General features: G+C 36.8%; 2 protein-coding genes across 6 annotated transcripts; both read right to left on the bottom strand.

Annotated features, from left to right (window-relative positions):
* Positions 1-591: 591 nt before the first annotated feature.
* Positions 592-20,713, bottom strand: hoxd3a (homeobox D3a). Of its 5 annotated transcripts, none has more exons than XM_010879914.4 (4): positions 20,433-20,713; positions 4,963-5,025; positions 2,487-3,054; positions 592-2,249 (listed from the first exon to the last, which is right to left on the bottom strand). In XM_010879914.4, exons 3-4 carry the CDS (start codon positions 2,950-2,952, stop codon positions 1,501-1,503), a joined length of 1,215 nt encoding a protein of 404 aa, XP_010878216.1. In that variant the 5' UTR covers positions 2,953-3,054; positions 4,963-5,025; positions 20,433-20,713; the 3' UTR covers positions 592-1,500. The 5 variants fall into 5 exon arrangements, with proteins under 5 accessions (XP_010878216.1, XP_010878217.1, XP_019910658.1 ...); XM_010879915.4 differs by lacking the exon at positions 20,433-20,713 and adding an exon at positions 17,231-17,302; XM_020055099.3 differs by lacking the exon at positions 20,433-20,713 and adding an exon at positions 9,171-9,430.
* On the bottom strand, positions 10,801-14,829 carry hoxd4a (homeobox D4a). Its single transcript, XM_010879917.3, has 2 exons — positions 13,298-14,829; positions 10,801-12,889 (listed from the first exon to the last, which is right to left on the bottom strand). Exons 1-2 carry the CDS (start codon positions 13,764-13,766, stop codon positions 12,588-12,590), a joined length of 771 nt encoding a protein of 256 aa, XP_010878219.1. The 5' UTR covers positions 13,767-14,829; the 3' UTR covers positions 10,801-12,587.
* Positions 20,714-21,068: the final 355 nt, after the last annotated feature.

The following is a 21,068-nucleotide window of genomic DNA, read 5'->3' on the forward strand; positions in this document are numbered from 1 at the left end:
TCAAACATGTAAGGCCTGTGGAACATTTTAAATAATAAAAAAATAATGCCAGTTATATTTTTATTTTGTGATCTGCTTCACAATCGAATATTGTAGGCTTTAAATCAGAAACCTCGAGAATAAATACAGAAAAGGTAAACTACTAAGACCTCCCTGACAAAAATGTAGGTTACATTGTGAAGAACATGCTTTGTCTGAGCAATTTGACTTCAGGCCAAATGGAGTCATGAGAAATGTTCTGTTGTTAAGCACCATGCAGAGACAAAACCGCCGTCTGTTTCTCTTTCGGTTCAGTTTTATCCTATCCCTTCAATACCGTTATGAAGGCTTTGGAAATACCTATAACTTTCCATATTTGTCTTTAAAATGATTTCATTTAGGCAATGTGCATGTTCTCAATAGGACATGAGCCACAGACAAGCAATTTCTTTGTTTAGGCTGTAAGCCTTCTATTTACTGTTACTTCAAAATGGCGACGAGGCAAATTTTGTTCTATCCTCCAGCTTGGAAGAAAAATGAATGGTTACGGTTTTCTGATGTTTCTACGCGTGTTGAGTGTATGGGAAATAAAGGTGCCTTCAACTCACTGTGTAAATTTAAGCACTTTATTTACAAAATGTTAAACACAATAAAATATAACATTTTCATATCATTAGCGTTTCATAAATGTATGAATGGACAGTCCAAATGATGAAATAACAATGACTTGATATGAAAATTGTCAATGACAACAAATGACATGCTGGTGTGATTCATTTATATAATATTCGATATTTCGGGCTACAAGTAACTTTGTTTTTCATAGTGGCAATGACACGAGATAAATTATGACAAATGCCCCAATATTTCCAGATTTACACTTAGGAGTTCCTTCTACAACAACATAAAACCACCAGCCACTGAAACCATATCTTAAAACTAGCATTCACCAAAAACCTGTGTACCTAATGAAGGGCTTTGATGTCAACGTCTGTCCAACTAGGTTGCATACATTCTAAATGTCCATATAAATAGGCATACATGAAAATGATAAATAATGTGATACAAAAAAATCGTTAAATAATAAATATAGTAAAGGAGATAAATGCAATACAATCTTGAAAAAATAAATAAGACGCTTCAAATTTAGAAAATTTGAAATTAACGGACACCTTAGGGTTTTTCTATAAAATCCATCAATATAAAGATGGGTGACTATTGTCAGATCTACAGGACTTACCTTCAAGTAATGTTATGACATTTCAGTCCCCATACTGCGCATTGCACTTCATAAAACGAACAAATGACAAACGGTCTCCCCTGCGCATCCTCAACAGTCAAGAAAAATGGACCACAGCTATTCTTAGAAAATAATTACACAATAGCATTAATAGTAATATCAATAATAATAATACAGGGTAATACACATGACTCACTTGTAGTGTAATCATATACATTACTTTAGACTAGTGAGGTAATAAAAGAGCGTAACAATTTGGACACAGATGGAATCCTCACATATTACAAATGCGTTAGTTTAGGCGCTTCCTGAATCCTTCCCTGAGACGCATGGTGAGAGGTGAGGTCTGTATATGTGGGATGGGGGTCACAGGGTCCATGGTGGTGGTTGCCTGGAATCTGAGCGGCACAGCTGTAGTCCACGCTGGCGGATGAAGGATGAGGGAGATGGCCGAGGTTGAACATGGGGCCCGAGGCTGGCATGGAATCAACGAAATTTCCCCCAACGTACACGGGACTGCCTTGCAAATTAGCGTTGGCAAAGCCACCATTGCCTTGCATGCTGTGGTGTTCGTATTCGGAGCCCGGGTACCTTTTCTGCTGCGGTATGCAGCCACCTAATGGTGCCGTATACGCCGCCAAGCCGTACATATTTTGCTGGGGTTTGGCGAAAGACGGGGGCGAGGGCGCATCATAGCTGAGGCTGTTTACATTTGGGAGCTGACCAGAATATCCAATGTGATTTGGGCCACTTAGTGGTGGGCTTCTGTCCGGGGAGTGTCCGATGGGAGAGTGCATTATCCCCTTAGCTTTCTGATCCTTTTTGTATTTCATCCTTCTGTTTTGAAACCAGATCTTTATTTGGCGCTCAGTGAGATTCAATAAATTAGCCATTTCAACTCTTCTGGGACGACACAGGTACCGGTTGAAATGGAACTCCTTTTCAAGTTCTACAAGTTGTGCACTGGTGTAGGCTGTTCGGACCCTTTTGGAAGCTGGTCCAGGTGGACTTTTTTCATCGCAGGACTCACCTGAAAATACATAGTAATCACCATGAGAATCGTTGTGCAATATAGATAATTTCACATAGGCCTATTCAGTTGCCTAAAATTACCCATGCGCACAAAATATAACAATCTTCCTTTTACGCACGTATTACGCACCACCATTTCCAGACCTATCACCCCCCCCCCCCCAACATTCACACACACACCACCACCAAGTTGTCTCTCACACACACTCGCGCGCACGCACGCACTACACTTTACCTTCTGCAGTTGTGCAACTGTTGTTGCTGTTGCTGCTGTTGCTTTTCTGTTTACCGTTTGATCGCGTCTCCTTCATCCATGGGAATATTTGTTTGTTAATGACTGGTGTGGCACTACTAGAAGCATTGTTTGAGGGAGATTTCTTCTTCAGAGACGAAGTGTTGCTGGAGGAGTTAGGCGAAGATTCCGACAATGGAGGTGGTTGTGGTTGTTCACCAATGCTCGACTGTTGACTGTTTCCTTGACTGCTACTGGGTCGCATGCAGTTACCATTCATGTCATTGTCTTTATGAGTTGGTGGTCGTACAGTTGGGGTTTGTATTGGACAAACTGGGCCCTGATAATCACTATCGAGGTTAGAGGTGGGATAGGGCTGGTGAGTGGGGCCATAACTATATGAGTCGGATTTGGTATACGAATAGCTTCCAAAAAGTCCAGAATTATCGTAGTACGTAGCTTTCTGCATTGTGGGGATTCAAACGCAAAAGGCCGACACAGCCCTATCCAATGGCATGGAAGTTCTCCTATCACGTGATTGGGATTTCCCACCGCTTCTGTATTTCTTGACCTACGAAGAAAATAATTGTTAGTCTCATTATGCAGATAATGTGAACTGAACGTGTTGACCTATTAAACTCAACAATGAATAAGCATATACGATATTCTGGGCTGGAAATTACCATCCAGAACAAAATAGTTTTTGATAAGATTCCTGTCCGGTATTTTAAGAAATAAATTAGGTTTCATTACAGCTCCAGGACATATTAAAAACTAGTACTAGCATATTTGTTCAAGTGATGTTTTCTTAAAAGAAAAACGCCAGAATTGTCAGGCTCTCTCCAAACTTCACTTTCTTTAACTATCAAAACATCAATAGGCCATCCAAGCCTCACTTTCGAATAATATGCCATGTTTACAACAAAAGAGTTAAAGTTTAACTTTTGTCAAAAGATCAAAAGATTTTCTTCTTGAATTACTTAAGAAAAGGAGCTGAATCAGCATGGCAACCCACACAATATCCCTTTGAGTACCTAACCACAATACCCCACAAACCACCATCAGATCTACCTATTTACAAACCGACATAGTCCAGGACTGTTTTCTGTGTAGAATCTCATTTTTGTTATTTGTTTGTTTTTTAAACTTAACATCTCTCCTTCCCATTGGTTGTATTTTTTACATTGAAATAGCAATTATTGAAGTATGTAATTATTTGACAAAATATTATTTCATGCATGTGTAAAAATGGGGGTTATGATACTAAAAGAAGGAAATGCAGGTCCTCCGTGTTTCTTCACAACATTTTGGGGTTGTCGGAATGGGTGGGTGACCTATGCTAATTAGCCTATATACGTGTAAACCAAATGCGTTTGTGCCAAAACTTTATTTGCTCCTGAATTCTGGCACCCTCGTCGGCCTAATCTGCAATCAGTATGACTAGGACTATATTTAGTATGATAAGTGATCATATCAGAGCCTAAACAACACAAACTGAATTTTACTGGTGTCTTAATACTTTGGAAAATAATTTCGCATTCTAGGCTTGTAGTAAATGACAGACTGAATTGCCACCGCATGCATTGAGACAAACTAATACTGTAGCTGAAGCAGTAATGTACGGGCGGTGAATATCAATGCACCTGTCATTGTGGACCGCAGCGAAATGTATGACTGCAAATGTTACGGTCGTAAACGCCTTAGTGAGCAATGCAAAGAAAACACTCCCCAAGACTTGCCACCCTCAGAAGTGTAAAACTATAAGCGTAGGAGGAAGGCCGGCTAAAGAATTCCATACTCCGCAGGTTCTGTAGCAGTAGCCTAATAGAAAGGCGGTTTATATAAATAGAGCCTCTACAATCATTCTACCATGCTGCAACTACGGGCTCGCAAACGAAAGTCTGAATCCCCAGAAAAAGGATTAATTTTCATTATAAAGAGGACCTTCGCCGTTAACGCAAAGGTGGACATATTCATATTTGAAAATCGTATTGAAGTGTTGGGATGACCGCTGGAAATCTGTTTTAAAACGAGACTTGTGAATGGTCTATGTAGCTTTCTTTCATTACCAACTAATTCCTGGATGTATATATGTTCACTAATGACATATCCTGTTCAAACAAAGAGATGATGTTCCTTTGTAACTTGCATCTGGCGTTACTCTGCATTCTTGCATGTCGACATGATGAATATTACTCAATGTAAATTATGAAGTACATTTTTGAAACGAGTCTCTAGTTGATTAAGCTATAGGCCTGCTACTACGCCTACCCAGGTAGAGTTAAATGTTAGCTATGCTAGATCATCGCTTAACTTTAAACCTTTTAAAAACAGACCTTTTTGAAAACTATTTTGAAAATAGATTGTCGTATAGGCCTATTTTGGTGCACATGATTGTTTAGTGCATTCGTTTGGTAACCATTGGACCTATATTTGATCGGATTATGTAGTGGGAGTTCAATAAATAAATGCTTCTCACCGTATTGTATGCAGATCAATGTTTTGATTTTGTTCACATGCTCATCATTACATCCATCACGACCTGAAAGAGAAAACAATGCATGGGTTTCACTAAAATGGTTTAACCTTAGCAATTTACATGGAGAAAATGTGTTCACTGGGATTACGGTAGTTATTTCCTTTCACATATGGCAACATTTCTATACATGTTCTGTTGCAATTGCATTGTATTGAAAAATAATACTTATTAGCTTTACAATAACATTATTTTGTTCGTTTTTTTTATCGCACTGATATGGCACAATCATTGCATAGCACAAATCTGTTCTTGGCATTATAACAAGACACGAGAAAAGGACGGAGGACTCAGAAATGCAAACATTATTGCCTTTAATTTTAAGGCATTTAAACCAAACATGTTCTGCAGTCATGGGGAAAAATCTCACACTGAAGATTCTGTACAAAGAAGAGCTGGCCAAAATATTTAGCAGTCATAAGCCTTTTGGCTGACCTTTGGCTCGTTCAGTAATAACTCATAGATTAATGAACAACGAGCGGAAGGGGTTCAAGAAAGTCACAATAGCCACAGAACTTTCCACCAGTGTTTTGAAGCTGAAACACTGCCTAACGATAGGACACATGGCCACATTTGTAGGAGATAAACATCAGAACAAGAAACTACTCAGTACCGTACTTGGCGTACGTTTTAACTCTGCTTTATTTAGCCCACTATAACCAGTAAGACATATGGTCTCTCTGCAAGGGACTTGGCTTAACATTCTCATTAGATTTATATCTACTGTGTTTTAGACATTTTTAAAATACTGAAATTGAAGTCGATACGTTTTGAGTGGATTTCAGAGTATTGTTACCATGCATTGTTACTACTCTGGCTAGACATGATCTTCCTTTCAAACAACAATGTTTCTCTCCTACGCATTGCCACGGTAAGTTTGGTAGATACAATGGGCTGTTACAAGAATTGTCGTTGAAAATTGCAATTATGTCTGTTACTATTTCGTCTTTTGCTTTTTCTATATTATGCGCTTCAAATATAAATATTACTACGACTTTTGATTTTGCTTTAAAGGCTTACTTAAGCCATCGAAGTAAGGAATAATATAGCATAACTTTTGGCGCTCCCCTCCGCAGGAAAGCACCAGAAGATATTAGTAATTAATGCATCATACTTAAACAGTGTAAAGCTAAAGCACACATACGAATGTTAAGTTAAATCATCCAACTCATGGATGCCTTCTTGTTGTTAGTAATTTTATTCTTATTGTTGGTTTGGCAGCTTCATTGCTTAAATGCATGTTGCAACGAAATGGTTTTGTCACTAACGCACGTCCGAACGTAAGCAAACCTTGCACATCTTTACTTGATTTAACATTTATTAAGTATTTGTCAGCCAGTCTTATTCTTAACATAGGGTGAATTAAAAAAGAGAGATAAAAATAATTTACAGTGACAAAATGTAGCACATTCAATAACACAATAGAAAGGATGCACCTTAACACTATCAGAACAATACATTATTGTTAATACTTATACTTAGTCCTTAATTTAAAATATACAAATACTATTTAGAATGGTGTAATAAACTGGGACATGATTCATGTTTCATATTGTCTCAATTTTATTCAAATAAAATTGGCCTATAAAATATTTGCAAATGGATAAACCCTGGAAATATTTGTTTTTAAACCTATTGAATCGGTTCAAAATATGGCAACATTTCCAGATTAACAACGCCATTGAGTTGAAACAACATAAATCATGTCTTAAATCTCTATGACGATAGGACAACAAATTAATGTGATTTACGATCCAACAATCTAGGAGTCAGAATGAAAAGTTCGTTTGCTTTTTCCTTTGCTTTAGATTAGATTTAATCAAACTGCAAAATAATAAGAAAACCGATTGTCATAATGTATGCTTCCAAACTAACATTTCAGAGTAGATGTTCAAAATTCGGACATGCTTTAAAATCCCACCCCAGGTCAAAAATATGAAGGCTATCTGCGTAGTTACCGACAAGACCCACATAAATGATCACCGCTTTTGAATGGAATAAATCATATTTATTCTCTCACATTATGTAAAGCCATGGTTAAAGGTTGCATTTTGCCATGCAGTTGCTTACCTGTGAATCAATTTATCATACACTCTTGCTTCTTAGTCTCCATTCCTTTCCCTGCAGTCTCTAGAATATATCCTTCACCCTTTGTCTGTAGACAATACTGTCCTAAACCTGATCTTGCGGTTTTTCAGACATTTCCATATACCAATGCAGACAGTATTCCCGATAGAATGGAAAGACTCACATTCAACTACCAATAAAAACGAAGAAGGTTTCCTTATTACCCCCGAAAAAATTATGTCAATGAATCACCCATTGAAAAATACAGGTTTTCATATACAGTCACAGAATTGAAGCTTGGATTTTTGGGTGCTTCTGAAACCGTTATGATGACAAATAAAGGCACTGCCTTAAAATACAAGCATATTTGTTCACGTGATCGAGATGCCAGATTGTTCTGATTGAGGCTGCTTCTTAAACCAAGCCTTTGCTCTCAAACCCAATTTAAAATGGGATGGCGTTTAGATTTTCATATTTGACCTATAGTGAAAATGCTAATCTATAGGATACATTTCTTATTGCTTACTTTTTCATGTGTATTCTTCTTTCCATTGCAAGAAATATGATAATTATTATTGTTATTATTATTTGGTATTGTTATACGATGCAATTTTAAAGACAAGAGTAGCTGTTTAGTCATACTTAAGAAATTAGAATATACATGTTTATGTTATTACATTCTTTATACAGTGCTTGGATCAAATTCTATTTTTCATAAAACTCTACTGTTAAATGGTCAAAGACTAATTATCAAAAATATAACCTTTATAACCTACCTAAGCCCAATACTGGTAATTTTAATAAATGTTATAAAAATGTAGTTCTGGTTGCAGCTTAATAAATTTACATTCTTCATTATAGATGATTATTGATAAAATAATATATTGTCGTATTGTTTTAGAATTCTCTACAAATGTGTGTTAATAGCTACTATGTGATAATAGATTCAGTGAGATGTGCATTTTAAAATGTTATTAAATGATTTTTTTATAAACATGCATGAGAAAAGGCCTTTGGAAATGTATTCAAATAAAATAAACAATTTGGAATCCCTTTTGTCTGTGTGTCTACTGTGGTATCTTCTCATGGTTTTCAGGAGTACGGTAGCCTGCTTTTGAGGTTAAACACATGCAACGGAAATAATACTTTCTTCTTCAGCCACTGTTTTTGATGTAAATAGGAAAACGTGTTCAAAGGACAATTTGTGAACAAAAAAAATTGTAAGATGGAGATTTAAAGCCACAAAGACAGCGGGGACGCTGGCGGAGAGGTAACGTGTAGCTACTGAGGAAAGGATGCCGGACTAGCGTCGCAGCATATGTTCATGGGGTAATAAAACTGAAAGATTTACAGTGTGCGCCCGGCCCCCAACAGCCTCGCACCTTTTCAGGAATTACCAAGAATGATTTACAGCGAGGCAGATAACTGTCACTTTGCTTAAACACAACTTATACTACCCTGAGAAATATATTTCGAATTATGTCAAATCAACGATAAAAACGTGAGCATTTAGTCGTCATCTGAGTTAAGTGTAAGGAGAGATATTGTTCCGATTTTGTCCATAACGAAGGTAGCTTGAGTGTCATCCAAAAGGTAATATAGGTTTTTGTAGGCTACATATCGTACTTGTACCACTTTAACATGTTTTTCATCTTAACAGTCTGTTTACATTTTGTAACAGGCAATTTGGTGTAAACTAATGATTGAATTGCTCTCTACAGCACTATTATAAATCACAGAGGCCCTAACAAACAGCCCTCAAGAACGAACTAGATCTGTCCAACAGTGCAGCATTCATTCTGCCCACACATTCATAAATACAACATTTTCACTGTAAAATGTGTCTGAGAAGCTTTATCTACTTAATATGAAACAAAACAAGAATGCTAGTTGTTAAATATTGACACTTTATTATAACGACATTACCCACTTGGAATATTTATTTCCAAAAAGCAGAGCAGTGAAGAGCCCATAAGTTAAGCCTGTCCAAGGCGCACTCATCAAAGGGCGCAATTTATCAAATATCTGACAGATATGATCATTTACCATCTTACTCAAAAAATGAAGCTAAAATATTTACCTACCAAGCTTCCATTGGTTTAGATGATGTGCTACAGTGCTGGCTACAGATGCGTTGAGTATCGGAGCGTTTGGATATTATTTTCTTGGGATCTCTTCAGTTTTCAAGTCTGATAGAGTCCTCGCGATTAATGACGACGCGGTGTTTCTAGGGGACGTGCTGCATTAATTATTTAGACAATCACGTGGTCAGAAATAGAGAGAGGAGCAGTATAGTCTCCGAATTATATATTCGAATGCAGACAGCACAGTTTAATACATCTTAAGGGGCTGTCTTGCTTGGCGAAGACAGTTCCTGCGAACAGCTGGAAATCAAATATGGCCGTTTGAAGCCATTGTGAGCGCAGCAATGGTGTATTCCATATTCGGTGCAGTGTCATTGAAAATGGCACTGCCTTTGGCTCTCATTTATTGCCTTCAGACATGTAGGTCAATGTACACTGCATATTGTAAGGCATGTACTGACATAAGATTGGCTTTTTCAAACTCTGTGTTTACATAGTATGTATTTTATCCTTATTCCCATGGTCATTTCAGTGAACTAGAGAAGCAAGTTAGGTGTTTAGATGACCCATAGTAACCCTGTGAAAATGAACATGGAAATATTGAGCCATTGTGATATATGAAATTGATACGTTAGACAAGATAGCTTGCATGTGGAACTGTTGTTTTTCAGTGAATAAAGATTTTTGAGTATGTTGCAATTTTCCCCTTTTTTCAACGACATAACAATGCATGTGCATATCGATTGTGCCTGATGTGTATGTACTGACAAACTGAAGATGAATATGTCTTCAGTGTGACGGCCTGATGAGTGACAGAAGGCTTCCCCAGCTAAATGTATTAAGAACTGCGCGCAAATGTGAAGACACAGATACGCGCACTGGCACCCGCGCGCACACACACACACACACACAAAGAGAAACCCTCACAAATGCACACATGCTCTCTCTTTCTCCTTCTTAGGCAAAGAAACACAAACTCACACACACGCACGCACACGCACACACATACACACACCCACATTCAATGAAAGTTTAAATGTAAGCATGAACCACACAACTATAATTCCACTGAGTCTTCTATTTCTCTGACAGTTTGTCGACTGTTTTAGATAGTATCAAATTAACATTCATGAAATGGCACTTAGCAATGTCACTGACTAACATTTGTTTGGCTAAGGGCACATTTTATGATTGTTGCTATGAAATTGGCTTGACTTACATTGGGATTCAACAATGCCATCTTTTCCCCCCAAACAATCACAATAAGGTAAACAATTCCTCAATCTACGACATGTGTATCTGAACCCAACCGGAGGCTTAATCCCATTTGATGTACGCTAGTGTAACCTTTGTGTAAATTATGCTTTGATGTCAATGAGAGACATGCGTAATGCGGAGGTAAGACCATTCTTGCCAACAATGTTGCTTTGATATGAAACTGAAATGTTACGGAATGTTTTATTTCACGTAATGTGGACACGTTTTAGGAGAATCTAAGCTCTCAAAATGACAAAAGCTACACAATATCTACAATTGGAAAGACAGCTGTCTGTGGACATTGAGCACAAACTCCATTCGATGAAGGGCCTACCAGCTCTGAATACTTGAGAAATAAATCTATTGACAAATGTGAGTGATATGTGCCACCATAACTAATATCAAGTAACAATCTTTATTTTTTCATTAAAGTTTTGCATGACACGTGGGTATATACAGAATAAAAAGCAGGTACAAAAATAAAATCATACAGCATTGCATATTGACATGGTAAAACATGACTATACAATCAGTACCATTTGAGGTGCATCTGGCAGAATAAATATAGGATTTAAAACGTGACATTTTTAACCAGGTTATATAAGCGTTCCATTTTCTAATACTAAAGTAGAAAAAGTATCTCCATGAAACTCAATGCGAATAGTGACTGTGAGAGAAAAGGGCTGTAGGTCCGACGGGTCAAGGGTCTATAGGTCACTCCTCGCGGCTGAAATGTGTCTAAGGCGATAGAAAGAGTGTCCTCTGAATGAACCGGCCTCTGGAGCTTTGTCGAACTTCAGCTGAAATACCTTTTCAACTCCTCATCATGAAAACTTGAGAGGCAAGACATCTTCGCAATGCAAAGACGTCTTCGCTTTTTGCCAGGAGGACAATGATAGGAATAATATTCATATCTGTCTTGAAACTTGACATGAAGGCGGGTGGCTAGGTTTATAATTTGATGCCATAGTTCGAATTTAACACCAGCCAAGAATATTCATTAAAAGATTTTACATGTCATAAGAAAATGTAAGACCATGCTAATAATCCACAACAGATAAAAACACATTTTATTTAAAGTTGTAACTCAAATACGTTTAGAACTGTTGTGAATTTTAGAAAATGTACAAATATTTAATTAAATAATCACAATGAAATGTCAACACTATATTACACATATTGAATAAGAATGGGGAAAACATTAAACATTTTTATCCCTAAACGTCCCTAACATTGAATAGATACTTTGATATTGATCAAAGGAAAAAGTAGTGAAGCATCTAAAAAAATATATTGCCTAAATTCGATGCAAAACTCGTGAAAGAGTTTCAGATGCCATATGGTAGACCCTCTTTAAATGTACTTTGTTTACATAGATGTCAAGAGAGATTTATAACCGAATAAGGGCACTGGGAAGGGCTGAACACAGGAATGTCTTGTTTCTTAATTGAATTTAACTACATTTTAAATGCTTTAATGTATAAAAGTTCGTAAACGTAAACAGACAAATTCAACAAATTCAGCTAGCATCCATAAATACGAGTTTACTACTTTTTATGCTAGCCTATATAATTCAACCAGTAAAAACTTATAAATACGAGTTCACTTCTTTCTAGCCTATAAAAGTAACAAATATTGTCACTTGTCTGAAAATAACGTATGGATTAACTGATGCTGCAATGGTCATTTTATATTTCGCAATCTTATGAAATATTGTTTGTTTTTAAGTTTTATTTCATCACATGGCAATTTTTCCCTTAATTAAAGCTTTATATAATGTTATTCTTTCCAATAAAGATACACATTTTCAGGCCGTAGACAACTTTGATCACTTTGGTGCACGTGAGAAGTCTGGGACTACAGAATCAGCACGCTGAGTACGATCAGCGAACATTTAACACGCTTTCGTGTGAACGGGAACGGTTTCGTTCGATCTACTGTACCTGCTGATGCATGTTAAGCATGATGCACCCATATCTTCTGAGCAACTATCAGTTACAATGTTGGAAATAGACTGTGGTCAGTGAGCCAACCCATCCAGGGTTTTCTGAAAGTAAACTGCCATGTAAAGAAAATGTCATGTTTTGACACCATGCAAAGTCAAATGGGAAATAGTCTTGTTTATACAGTTCAAATAAGAGTCAAAGTTTCCCATCTTATTCATAAAGTTGTGATATCAGTCTGGTTATCCTTTTGGATACTTTGTAAATGTTGGCTGGAGGCTGATGCTGATCTCCCCTTTGTGTTCGGCAGTTTGTGGTCTTTTTTCCATTTCATTCTTCTGTTTTGAAACCAGATTTTGATCTGACGCTCGGAGAGAACGAGTGTATGGGCAATCTCTATGCGACGCCGCCTGGTCAGATACCTGTTAAAATGAAATTCCTTTTCCAGTTCTAAAACCTGCTGTCTTGTATAAGCTGTCCGAGACCGTTTCGGTTCAGGTCCTGTGTAATCCGGGTTTACTGTAAGAAACAAAACACCAATGTGAGCAATTAAGGTCCCAGCTAAATAAAAACAACAGCCCTTCACGGGACGCTCAATAACTTTTAGCTAAAAACACAACAATGAAAACTCGATCCAGAAATCAAATTAAACGAAACTATGACCAAACGTTCATCTTATTCGTTTTTTCTCCCACGCTCTTAATACTTAATATTATAGATAGACAATAAAAATATGCCACAGTCATACCGTAGGAAGACGGTCAGATAGCCAGGGGCCTATTTCCTGAGCAATAAAAATTTATGGCTGGTGTAATTGACGGCCCCTTCAAAGCAGCCCATAAATATTTCACGCAATAATTTTAGTGGCTAAAATCCTGGACCTCAACTTGTCCCAAAGAGACGTGGAGAGGAAAGAGTGAATCTTACCCGTTGTAACGTGGACTTTCTTCATCCACGGGTAAACTACTGCAGGCTGCTTGGCTTGTATCCCGTTTTGGTTCTTTGTGTTTTGTTGTTGTCCACAAATCCGGGGACTAGCCACTTGGACCGGGGAACACGGCTCGGTCTGGGCCGTAAAAGGACTAGGGTGGCTAGCTCGCCCCTGCACATGACCCCGCGACGGCACTGTAGAACCCTGCACAGTGGTGCAACTGAAGGGCTGCTCCGCGTAGGTAGACCGTGGATAGATTCCTGGATGCTGGAAATCTGGGTCCTGCGATGGACCGTAGTACTCTGTCCCCTGGTCAGGTATATAACTATTTTGCGAATATTCCTCACAAGGAGGAAATTTTGGGTCCACATACTTAGAGTTCACCATATACGAACTCATGGCCATTAATTTCTGAAGGTAGAAAATACTAATTTTTCTGGAGTTGTCTTTTTTTCCAGCCTCCATAAAGCCCTCCTACTTGCTGTCAACTGAATAAAGTTAGAAAACCATGTGACCAGATTAACCAATCGAGGAAAACCTAGTCCATTAACGTAGGCTATACACTACACACCTATAGCATCAATTTCCACTAACTTCAAAAAACGTCAAATTCTATTGACTATATGCAAATATTTAACCGGCTGCCAAGCAGGATTGACAATATAAACCCTATATTGAGGAATGAGACGTTATATGTGAAATATAAAACACTTGTTGTCCATATCTAAAGTTTTGTAATGGCAGTCATTTCTAAAGCCACGGAAAATAATCTGAATGGAATTAATACCAATTTTGTGTGTACGGACATTTTGTTGGTTTTTGCAATAATGTGGTTAATATGCTTAATTTTTTACAATACTAAATCAAACTAAAGTCAGTTAGTCTGACAGATAAACAAACAAAAGATACAAAACGTCCCCCTGGCACAAAAAGAGGGGAATAAAGCCTGGGGACAATTGATGGGGACTGTCTTTGTCGAGAAGGGGTCATCCAAAAGTTACAAGAATCTCATCATTTCATCTATGCTATCCCTTTCAAAACCATTGAAAGAGCCTCGTGGCAACCAACCAATGGCAAACAATTAATAATTAAATGATTGAAATGTTTAAACAAATGAAAACTTTTAAAAAATGCATCACGTTGATCCTATTTTAAAATCTATTCAAACTGCAGTCTGGTATTCTAACCTTCGTTATGGCAAGGCAAGATACGTTAACAATTAAAACGAAAATCAATGTTAGGCTGTAATGATACTTGTACAGGGCAAAACCTGACACGTGTAAAGGCTTCTTGAGATTATATATTTATGTCAATGTATGAAAGGACACGTGATACTGTAAGCGCATATTACCAAAATATTTACTCGCACACAATGGAAACCTGTTATAATTTAACAAAATATAATTAAATAATCTTAATACTGAACAACATTCAAAAGATCCAGGTACAAGCCACCAATCAAAAGAGGAGCAACTCCATAATCCGGTTTCATTGTTATTATAATGATACAAAAAAGTAGATGAGAAAATCGAAGTTTTTGCATCGACCATATACTCCCCTAGAATCGAATCTGCGACTGTTGTTTAATCACACAAATTCGGTTCTACAGGGTATATATAGAGGACGTAATACACGGGTTCCATAATGTCTTTGAATTCGGAGTCGAGATAGAAGATACTCTCAAAAAAAACAAAAGACAAATTCCTAATGACATGCACTCACACAATTGACAACTGTAAGTAATGGAAGAGCATGAAAAAAAATCGATGTAAGTTTGGATGACAATCTTAAGCCCTGATTACAGATATCGTGAAGTAATATGTGAGTTCAATCAGTAAGGTGACCAATTTTGTTCAGTTGCATTCTATTCCAAGTTCAATACCTCTAGAAGGATTAATTATTTGAAAAACAGGCTATGCCTGATGGTTAGAGATGTAAACCAACAATGCAGATAATTCAGAATTGGGTTTTAGGCAACGGATAGGCCTACTCACGAGAGATTACAGATAAAAAATAAGTGGATGAACTAGAGCTCTCCACTGTCCGAAGCTGCACGATCGAGTAGACCCATAAGGCAAAAGGCTAAAGGCCACGAGGTCAAACTAAATCATTTGCAAACATATCAAAAAGTGTAATTATTTTTACTTTGCTGACAGCTCAAAGAGCACAAAAGTTCACCAATCCAAAATTACCTTTAATATGGCCATTTGGGTTATCTCCGTTGGTCTCATTTCATGTAAAAGCCACTGTGGAAACTGATAATAATAAAATATTGAATTACAAACTATTAATTTTGGAAATAAAGGAAAACATTAGATTTTTCAAGTGCCTTCTAATGGTAACTATTCTCATATACTTCGTATAAGAGGTCGACGAAGATGTATCCCTTATCAAAGTATAGGCTATAGGCCTGCTTCATATTTACTTCATAGTTACTCTTTATAGTTACTCTTGTTACTCGAACTTTTTGGTTGTGTAATTTGGGTAATCGAATTTTGGTTCTTTAAGAAAATCAACACTAAGGTTTTCCAAAACTAAAACCGCGAAATTTGTATTCTAAATAACGTTAATATAGTAAAAGGGTGTGCTTTAAATATGTTATTCTCCTTTATTGAGAATATTTGAATAACACCCTTTAAACCATTTTTGTTATATGTCACCACATTTTAACATTTGTTAGACAGCTTGACCTACGTTTCACCTTGCCCTGCGACTTGTTCAGACAGGTCAAAGCCGAGATAGACTACTGCAGAACAAAATAGTTATAAGACTACTTCTGTTCCCTTTTAACCAAAAACACACTTGTTACATTTCAATAAATGTACATAAGATTTAATTAAATCAGATTAAGTGCAAAATAATTAGAGACAACAACAGATAGGCCTATATTTAAAACCCGCTTTTTTCCACAAATCTAATTTGTGGCCTATGCATTATTAATAAAGAGACTACTTCAACATGCAATTATAGGACTACTGAAATTATTTAAAATGCAACCTCTTTATTAAGATAGGCCTATCTATTGTTGGCATATTGTTGCATTGAACTTGGAAATACACTAATGATCGAAGTGGCAGATAGGATGAAAAATAAAATAATATACAATTAAACGTCTTTGGTGTAGCCCTGTTCTGATTCTGATTCGTGCATATTGTGGTTGCATGTACGATTTGTTCTTTCAAATTTGATTACAAACTAAATGATCTACATTGCTTCCAACGTTATCAATTCACGTGTTTCATTCAATTCAGAATGTATGAAAACCTGATTATTGGTCAATTGAAGATATTATAAATCATAATTCGATAATATTCTGTATAGGGGGCGCGATAGAGCATGGCTATTTGGTAGATACTGTATGTATATTGGGATTGAGAAGGCCTTATGTGAATAATAAATAGGGACTACATTATTACAACGAGGATCCTGACACCAAAACGTCATTTAACGAAATGATATCTATAAACGTCACTGAGACAACAGGTTATTTTTTCACTCAAGTACACTCGCCAGTCCATAGGCTTCCGACTCCACTAACTTATTGTAATTGAAATGCAACTTTGTATGTTGCAGGCAAATAAGAGTGTCATCAAACCGTCTGCGAATATTAGCCTATAAAGCGAAAACAAACGTATAATGTTAGGCTATCAGCCATTTTACAGTATCGCATTGTTCCTCAGTTACGGTGTGCAACGATTACTGGTCGTATCAGCCGTAGCCTTAACAACAAAGTATTGACAGCATTAACACTTTCTGGCGTATTCCATTGCATCATAGCCAATGCGCAACACACATCTACTATCGTTGTTAAAATCCGGTATGTTAAAGCAGGCAAAGAAAACATAACACAGAAGTGTGGACTACCTGATGACATCAGCATGCGCACGCACTAGATTTAGTAGCCTATCAAATGAATAAACAGAGCTTACCAAAAAGACCACCGCAATGCATCGAATAGGCAAACATATCCATGTCCAGACAAAACTAGGGGTTTATTCTTGCTTCCACCAATTCAAAGCTCTATCCCAAGCCATCTGCACGGTCTTACTAATACACAATGAGAATTATATTTTGGCTTGTCAACTCCCAGGCCATAAAACAAAGTTTAATGGTATCACGTGCTCCCCCACAGCCATTCATGACACCGCACTGGTGCCATAAATAACCCTCAAAGTTGCACTTATTCAATTACGCCGATTACACTGCCATATAAAATAATAGAGACGCGTGAGTAATTGTAATACATTTAATGGATTAGAAAGTTAGAAAAACGTTATTTTTCCCGTCCGTTAGTTAATAGCCTATATCAAGTTCATCGTGATATGGAACGAAAGGTGTTCGGTTCTTGTGTAGCTTTCGTAGCCTAAATATATTTCGAAAGCCTATCTCTATCTATCTCTTTTCTCTGGTGTTTTTACTCATAAACCCCCGACTACAAATAGGTTATGTCCGTCTGTGGTGCCCTGTATAAGGTTGCCCAATCTCAGTCCTGGAAGGCCCAAACTCTTCTGGACATCATTATATTCTTCTAATCACGGATTCATTCACTCCTGGGACACCAAGTTAGTTCGGAGTGAAATTAATGATCAGACAGAAACACAACAACCTGAAGTTGCCCCACCAGGACCGAGAAGGGGCAGAGCTGCCCTACACCTATCGGTATTTCCGTGAACGTTTCATATCTGTTAAGTTCAATAAAATATGTTGTTGAGGTAAATTACATTTAAATCCAAGTCCATTAAAAAAAATCTGAAATTAAATATTTTCAATGGGGACATTTTGATTTGGAATTTGGTTTACTTTCTGCAATTACTGGGACTGTGTTGGCTTGGGGTGAATCAGTTAATATGTCAAAACATATTAACAGATAAATATATCATGATGCTTCTTTAAACGGTTCTTACAACAATCAACTGCTTCACATGCATGGATGTAGGCCATTGTTGTACAGTACAAGGGCTTGGGAGCAGGGAGGGGCATGTTAGAAGCATCCCCCCCCCCACACACACACACACACACAAACGTTGTTTTCACACACACACACTTTGCATTTTTACATTTTAAATGTGTTCCCCAAATATGAAACGCACTCCCAGGCCCTTAGTGCAGTACAACCCCCAAACCAATGTCTGAATGTAGACAAAACTGTTCCAACATCTTGATTCATATTTTGAAGCTTTATATTTCTCAAGTTTTAGACGCATCCGTTGGTCCTTTTGCGCAAGGACCAATCATATTCCAGTTCAGTGACCTACAAGGTAAACCATGCGGAAAAAGGACTGAGTGTTGGGCAACAGCGCCTCTTGCTGGAATATGCTAATAATTTCTCCTTTTCAACATGTTCAGTTGTAACCCGATGTGGCGCATTGCCAACTTGCAACTGGATTTAAGCAGCGTTGTTATATATGTATATATATGCAATATATATATATATATATATATATATATATATATATATATATATATATATATACATTGCATGCCGCTATATTTTCTATAGGCCTATGTATAAATAGGCTCAAACAGCATGATTCCATATTGACTGTGCAGGTTTATTATGGCATATACAGGAGATTAATGCTTTGATTAAAATCATACTTATGACAGATTCCTTGTAGATTAACCACTACAAATATAAAATGCTAAACTCTGCAAGTACAATCACACATAAACACAATAAATACATATATCAATTGATATCCAATGTAATATTTTATTTAACTTATTGACGAAATTGATAGAACCTACTCAGGACGAAATCACTATACACATATAGGCCTAAAAACTATATACAAAGGCTAAATATTAGGTACGTGCGGTGATTTTAAATCCAAAGTACAGAATGTGTGTTAATTGAGTAATTTAAATGCTCAGGGTTTTCTCATTCTCATTCGCAGGCCCCAGTTTTATAGGCTTCCCTCCTTCCAGGCTTTCTCTCTTTTGCCGCATTGCAGTAAGGCTGTAAATACTTTCGCAGCTGCCTGTCAGGCAACAGTGAAATACTGTCTTTGTTCGGTTGCCCTCAACTCAGGCAGCTGAAAACATATATGAAAACTGCTTCTCAGATGGGAAAACACTGTATTTCAGAAAAGTTAACATTATTTTTTGTAGTATTATAAGTTGCATTTTACCACACTCGTTTGATATATTTTATATATGTGAGTGTGTATGTATGTATATATGTATGCATGTGTCTGTATAAATTATATATATATATATATATATATATATATATATATATATATATATATATATATATATATATATATAAATGATCTGAGCACAACCTGCTAATTGTTACCCTGTTAAGTTCAACTACCCTATAAGAAAGAGTACACATTAGGATACTAATAGTAAACTTTAATATAATAACGGAATTTATAATTTTATCAGTGAGCTCAAAACGTTTGTTTGTTGCCTCGCACAACAGTGATGACATTGAATGTATGCACCAAAATGAATAGTCTAATGACTAATTACTTGATTCAGCAAAAGTAATGTTTTAAATGTTTTTAAAGACAAATTAGCTAAATTAACAAATTAGCTAAGTTAAATATACAATCAATAGTGGATAGATATGTACAGTATACATCAAACCATTTTACTAATGGTGATAGGCACATTCCACCATCGAACACACACGAAACTAAAACATAGATAGATAGATAGATAGATAGATAGATAGATAGATAGATAGATAGATAGATAGATAGATAGATAGATAGATAGATAGACGGACGGACGCACGGACAGACATACAGACAGACGGACAAACTAGACAGGTAGATGACTCAGACAAAACCTACTGTTCATACGCTAAAACACTGAAGTAAACGTATTGAAATTATATTTAGGCTATGTGTATAAATGATTCAGTTGGACTTAACTGAAAGTAAAATGTAACCACATTGTAACGCTAACTTAAAATTGAATGTATTGGTAGAATATGTGTTCTGATTAGCATGTAAATATAATTGTAGGCTATATTTCAGTTGTGATCCATACATGCCATCTCGACTAATGTTCTTATTAGCTATAAGCTATGCTAACAAGCATCGAGACAGGAAGTAGAACCAGTCAATAAAAAAACATTTCAACATGTTGTCGACTATAATAACATAAAATGCTTACCTAATGCAGGTGGGTAATCCATGTCTTTTCTTGTGGTGAATCTGTGTAAATAATACATGATGTTAAGTGAAACTAAACAGGTAATAAACGGCAGAGGCTCTTCTTGTGATGTGGAGTTCGTTAAGCAGTACACAAAGGGTGGACCGCTAATAACAACTTAGCTATTGAGGAACTGGTCTGTTCACACATTAATGCAGCAATATTAATAGGCAAATGTTGAGAGAGTGTAGTCTGAGCTTTTTGGTGGGGCCGCTATAGCAGCAGAATGCAGAGAAAGAATCGCTTGGGAAATCAGGAAAAGGGCCATGAAGACGTTTGCCTCTTGCACATGACCAGTGGCATCCAATGACAGGCGATAGAGGCACATAAAAAGGACTATTACCGAGTTGTAAATTCTCCTCTCACAAAAAGGAATTTCTACTGCAGCAATCCCCCCTGTTTTTTTGCGCATAAAGGAGGGGGTCATACCCTATTTATTCTCAGAAAGCTTTGCCTGAAAATATAATTTGGAGAGAGAGAAAACAATGCCCTGCACCATTACACATTTAACGTGTTCGATTTTAAGAATGTAAGGTTTTAGTCTGCAGATGCATTTTAATAATATAATGCTTTCCATTATAACACAGCTATTGCCAT

This window comes from Esox lucius, chromosome 16 (assembly GCF_011004845.1).
Source record: "Esox lucius isolate fEsoLuc1 chromosome 16, fEsoLuc1.pri, whole genome shotgun sequence".
Taxonomy (NCBI): Eukaryota; Metazoa; Chordata; class Actinopteri; order Esociformes; family Esocidae; genus Esox; species Esox lucius.

Coding starts and splice junctions, on each gene's coding strand:
- hoxd3a (XM_010879914.4), bottom strand. CDS start 2,952: ATGCAGAAAGCTACGTACTACGATAATTCTGGACTTTTTGGAAGCTAT. Junction 2,250..2,486: donor CAGTTGCACAACTGCAGAAG/GTAAAGTGTAGT, acceptor ATGTATTTTCAG/GTGAGTCCTGCGATGAAAAA.
- hoxd4a (XM_010879917.3), bottom strand. CDS start 13,766: ATGGAGGCTGGAAAAAAAGACAACTCCAGAAAAATTAGTATTTTCTAC. Junction 12,890..13,297: donor GAAAGTCCACGTTACAACGG/GTAAGATTCACT, acceptor TGTTTCTTACAG/TAAACCCGGATTACACAGGA.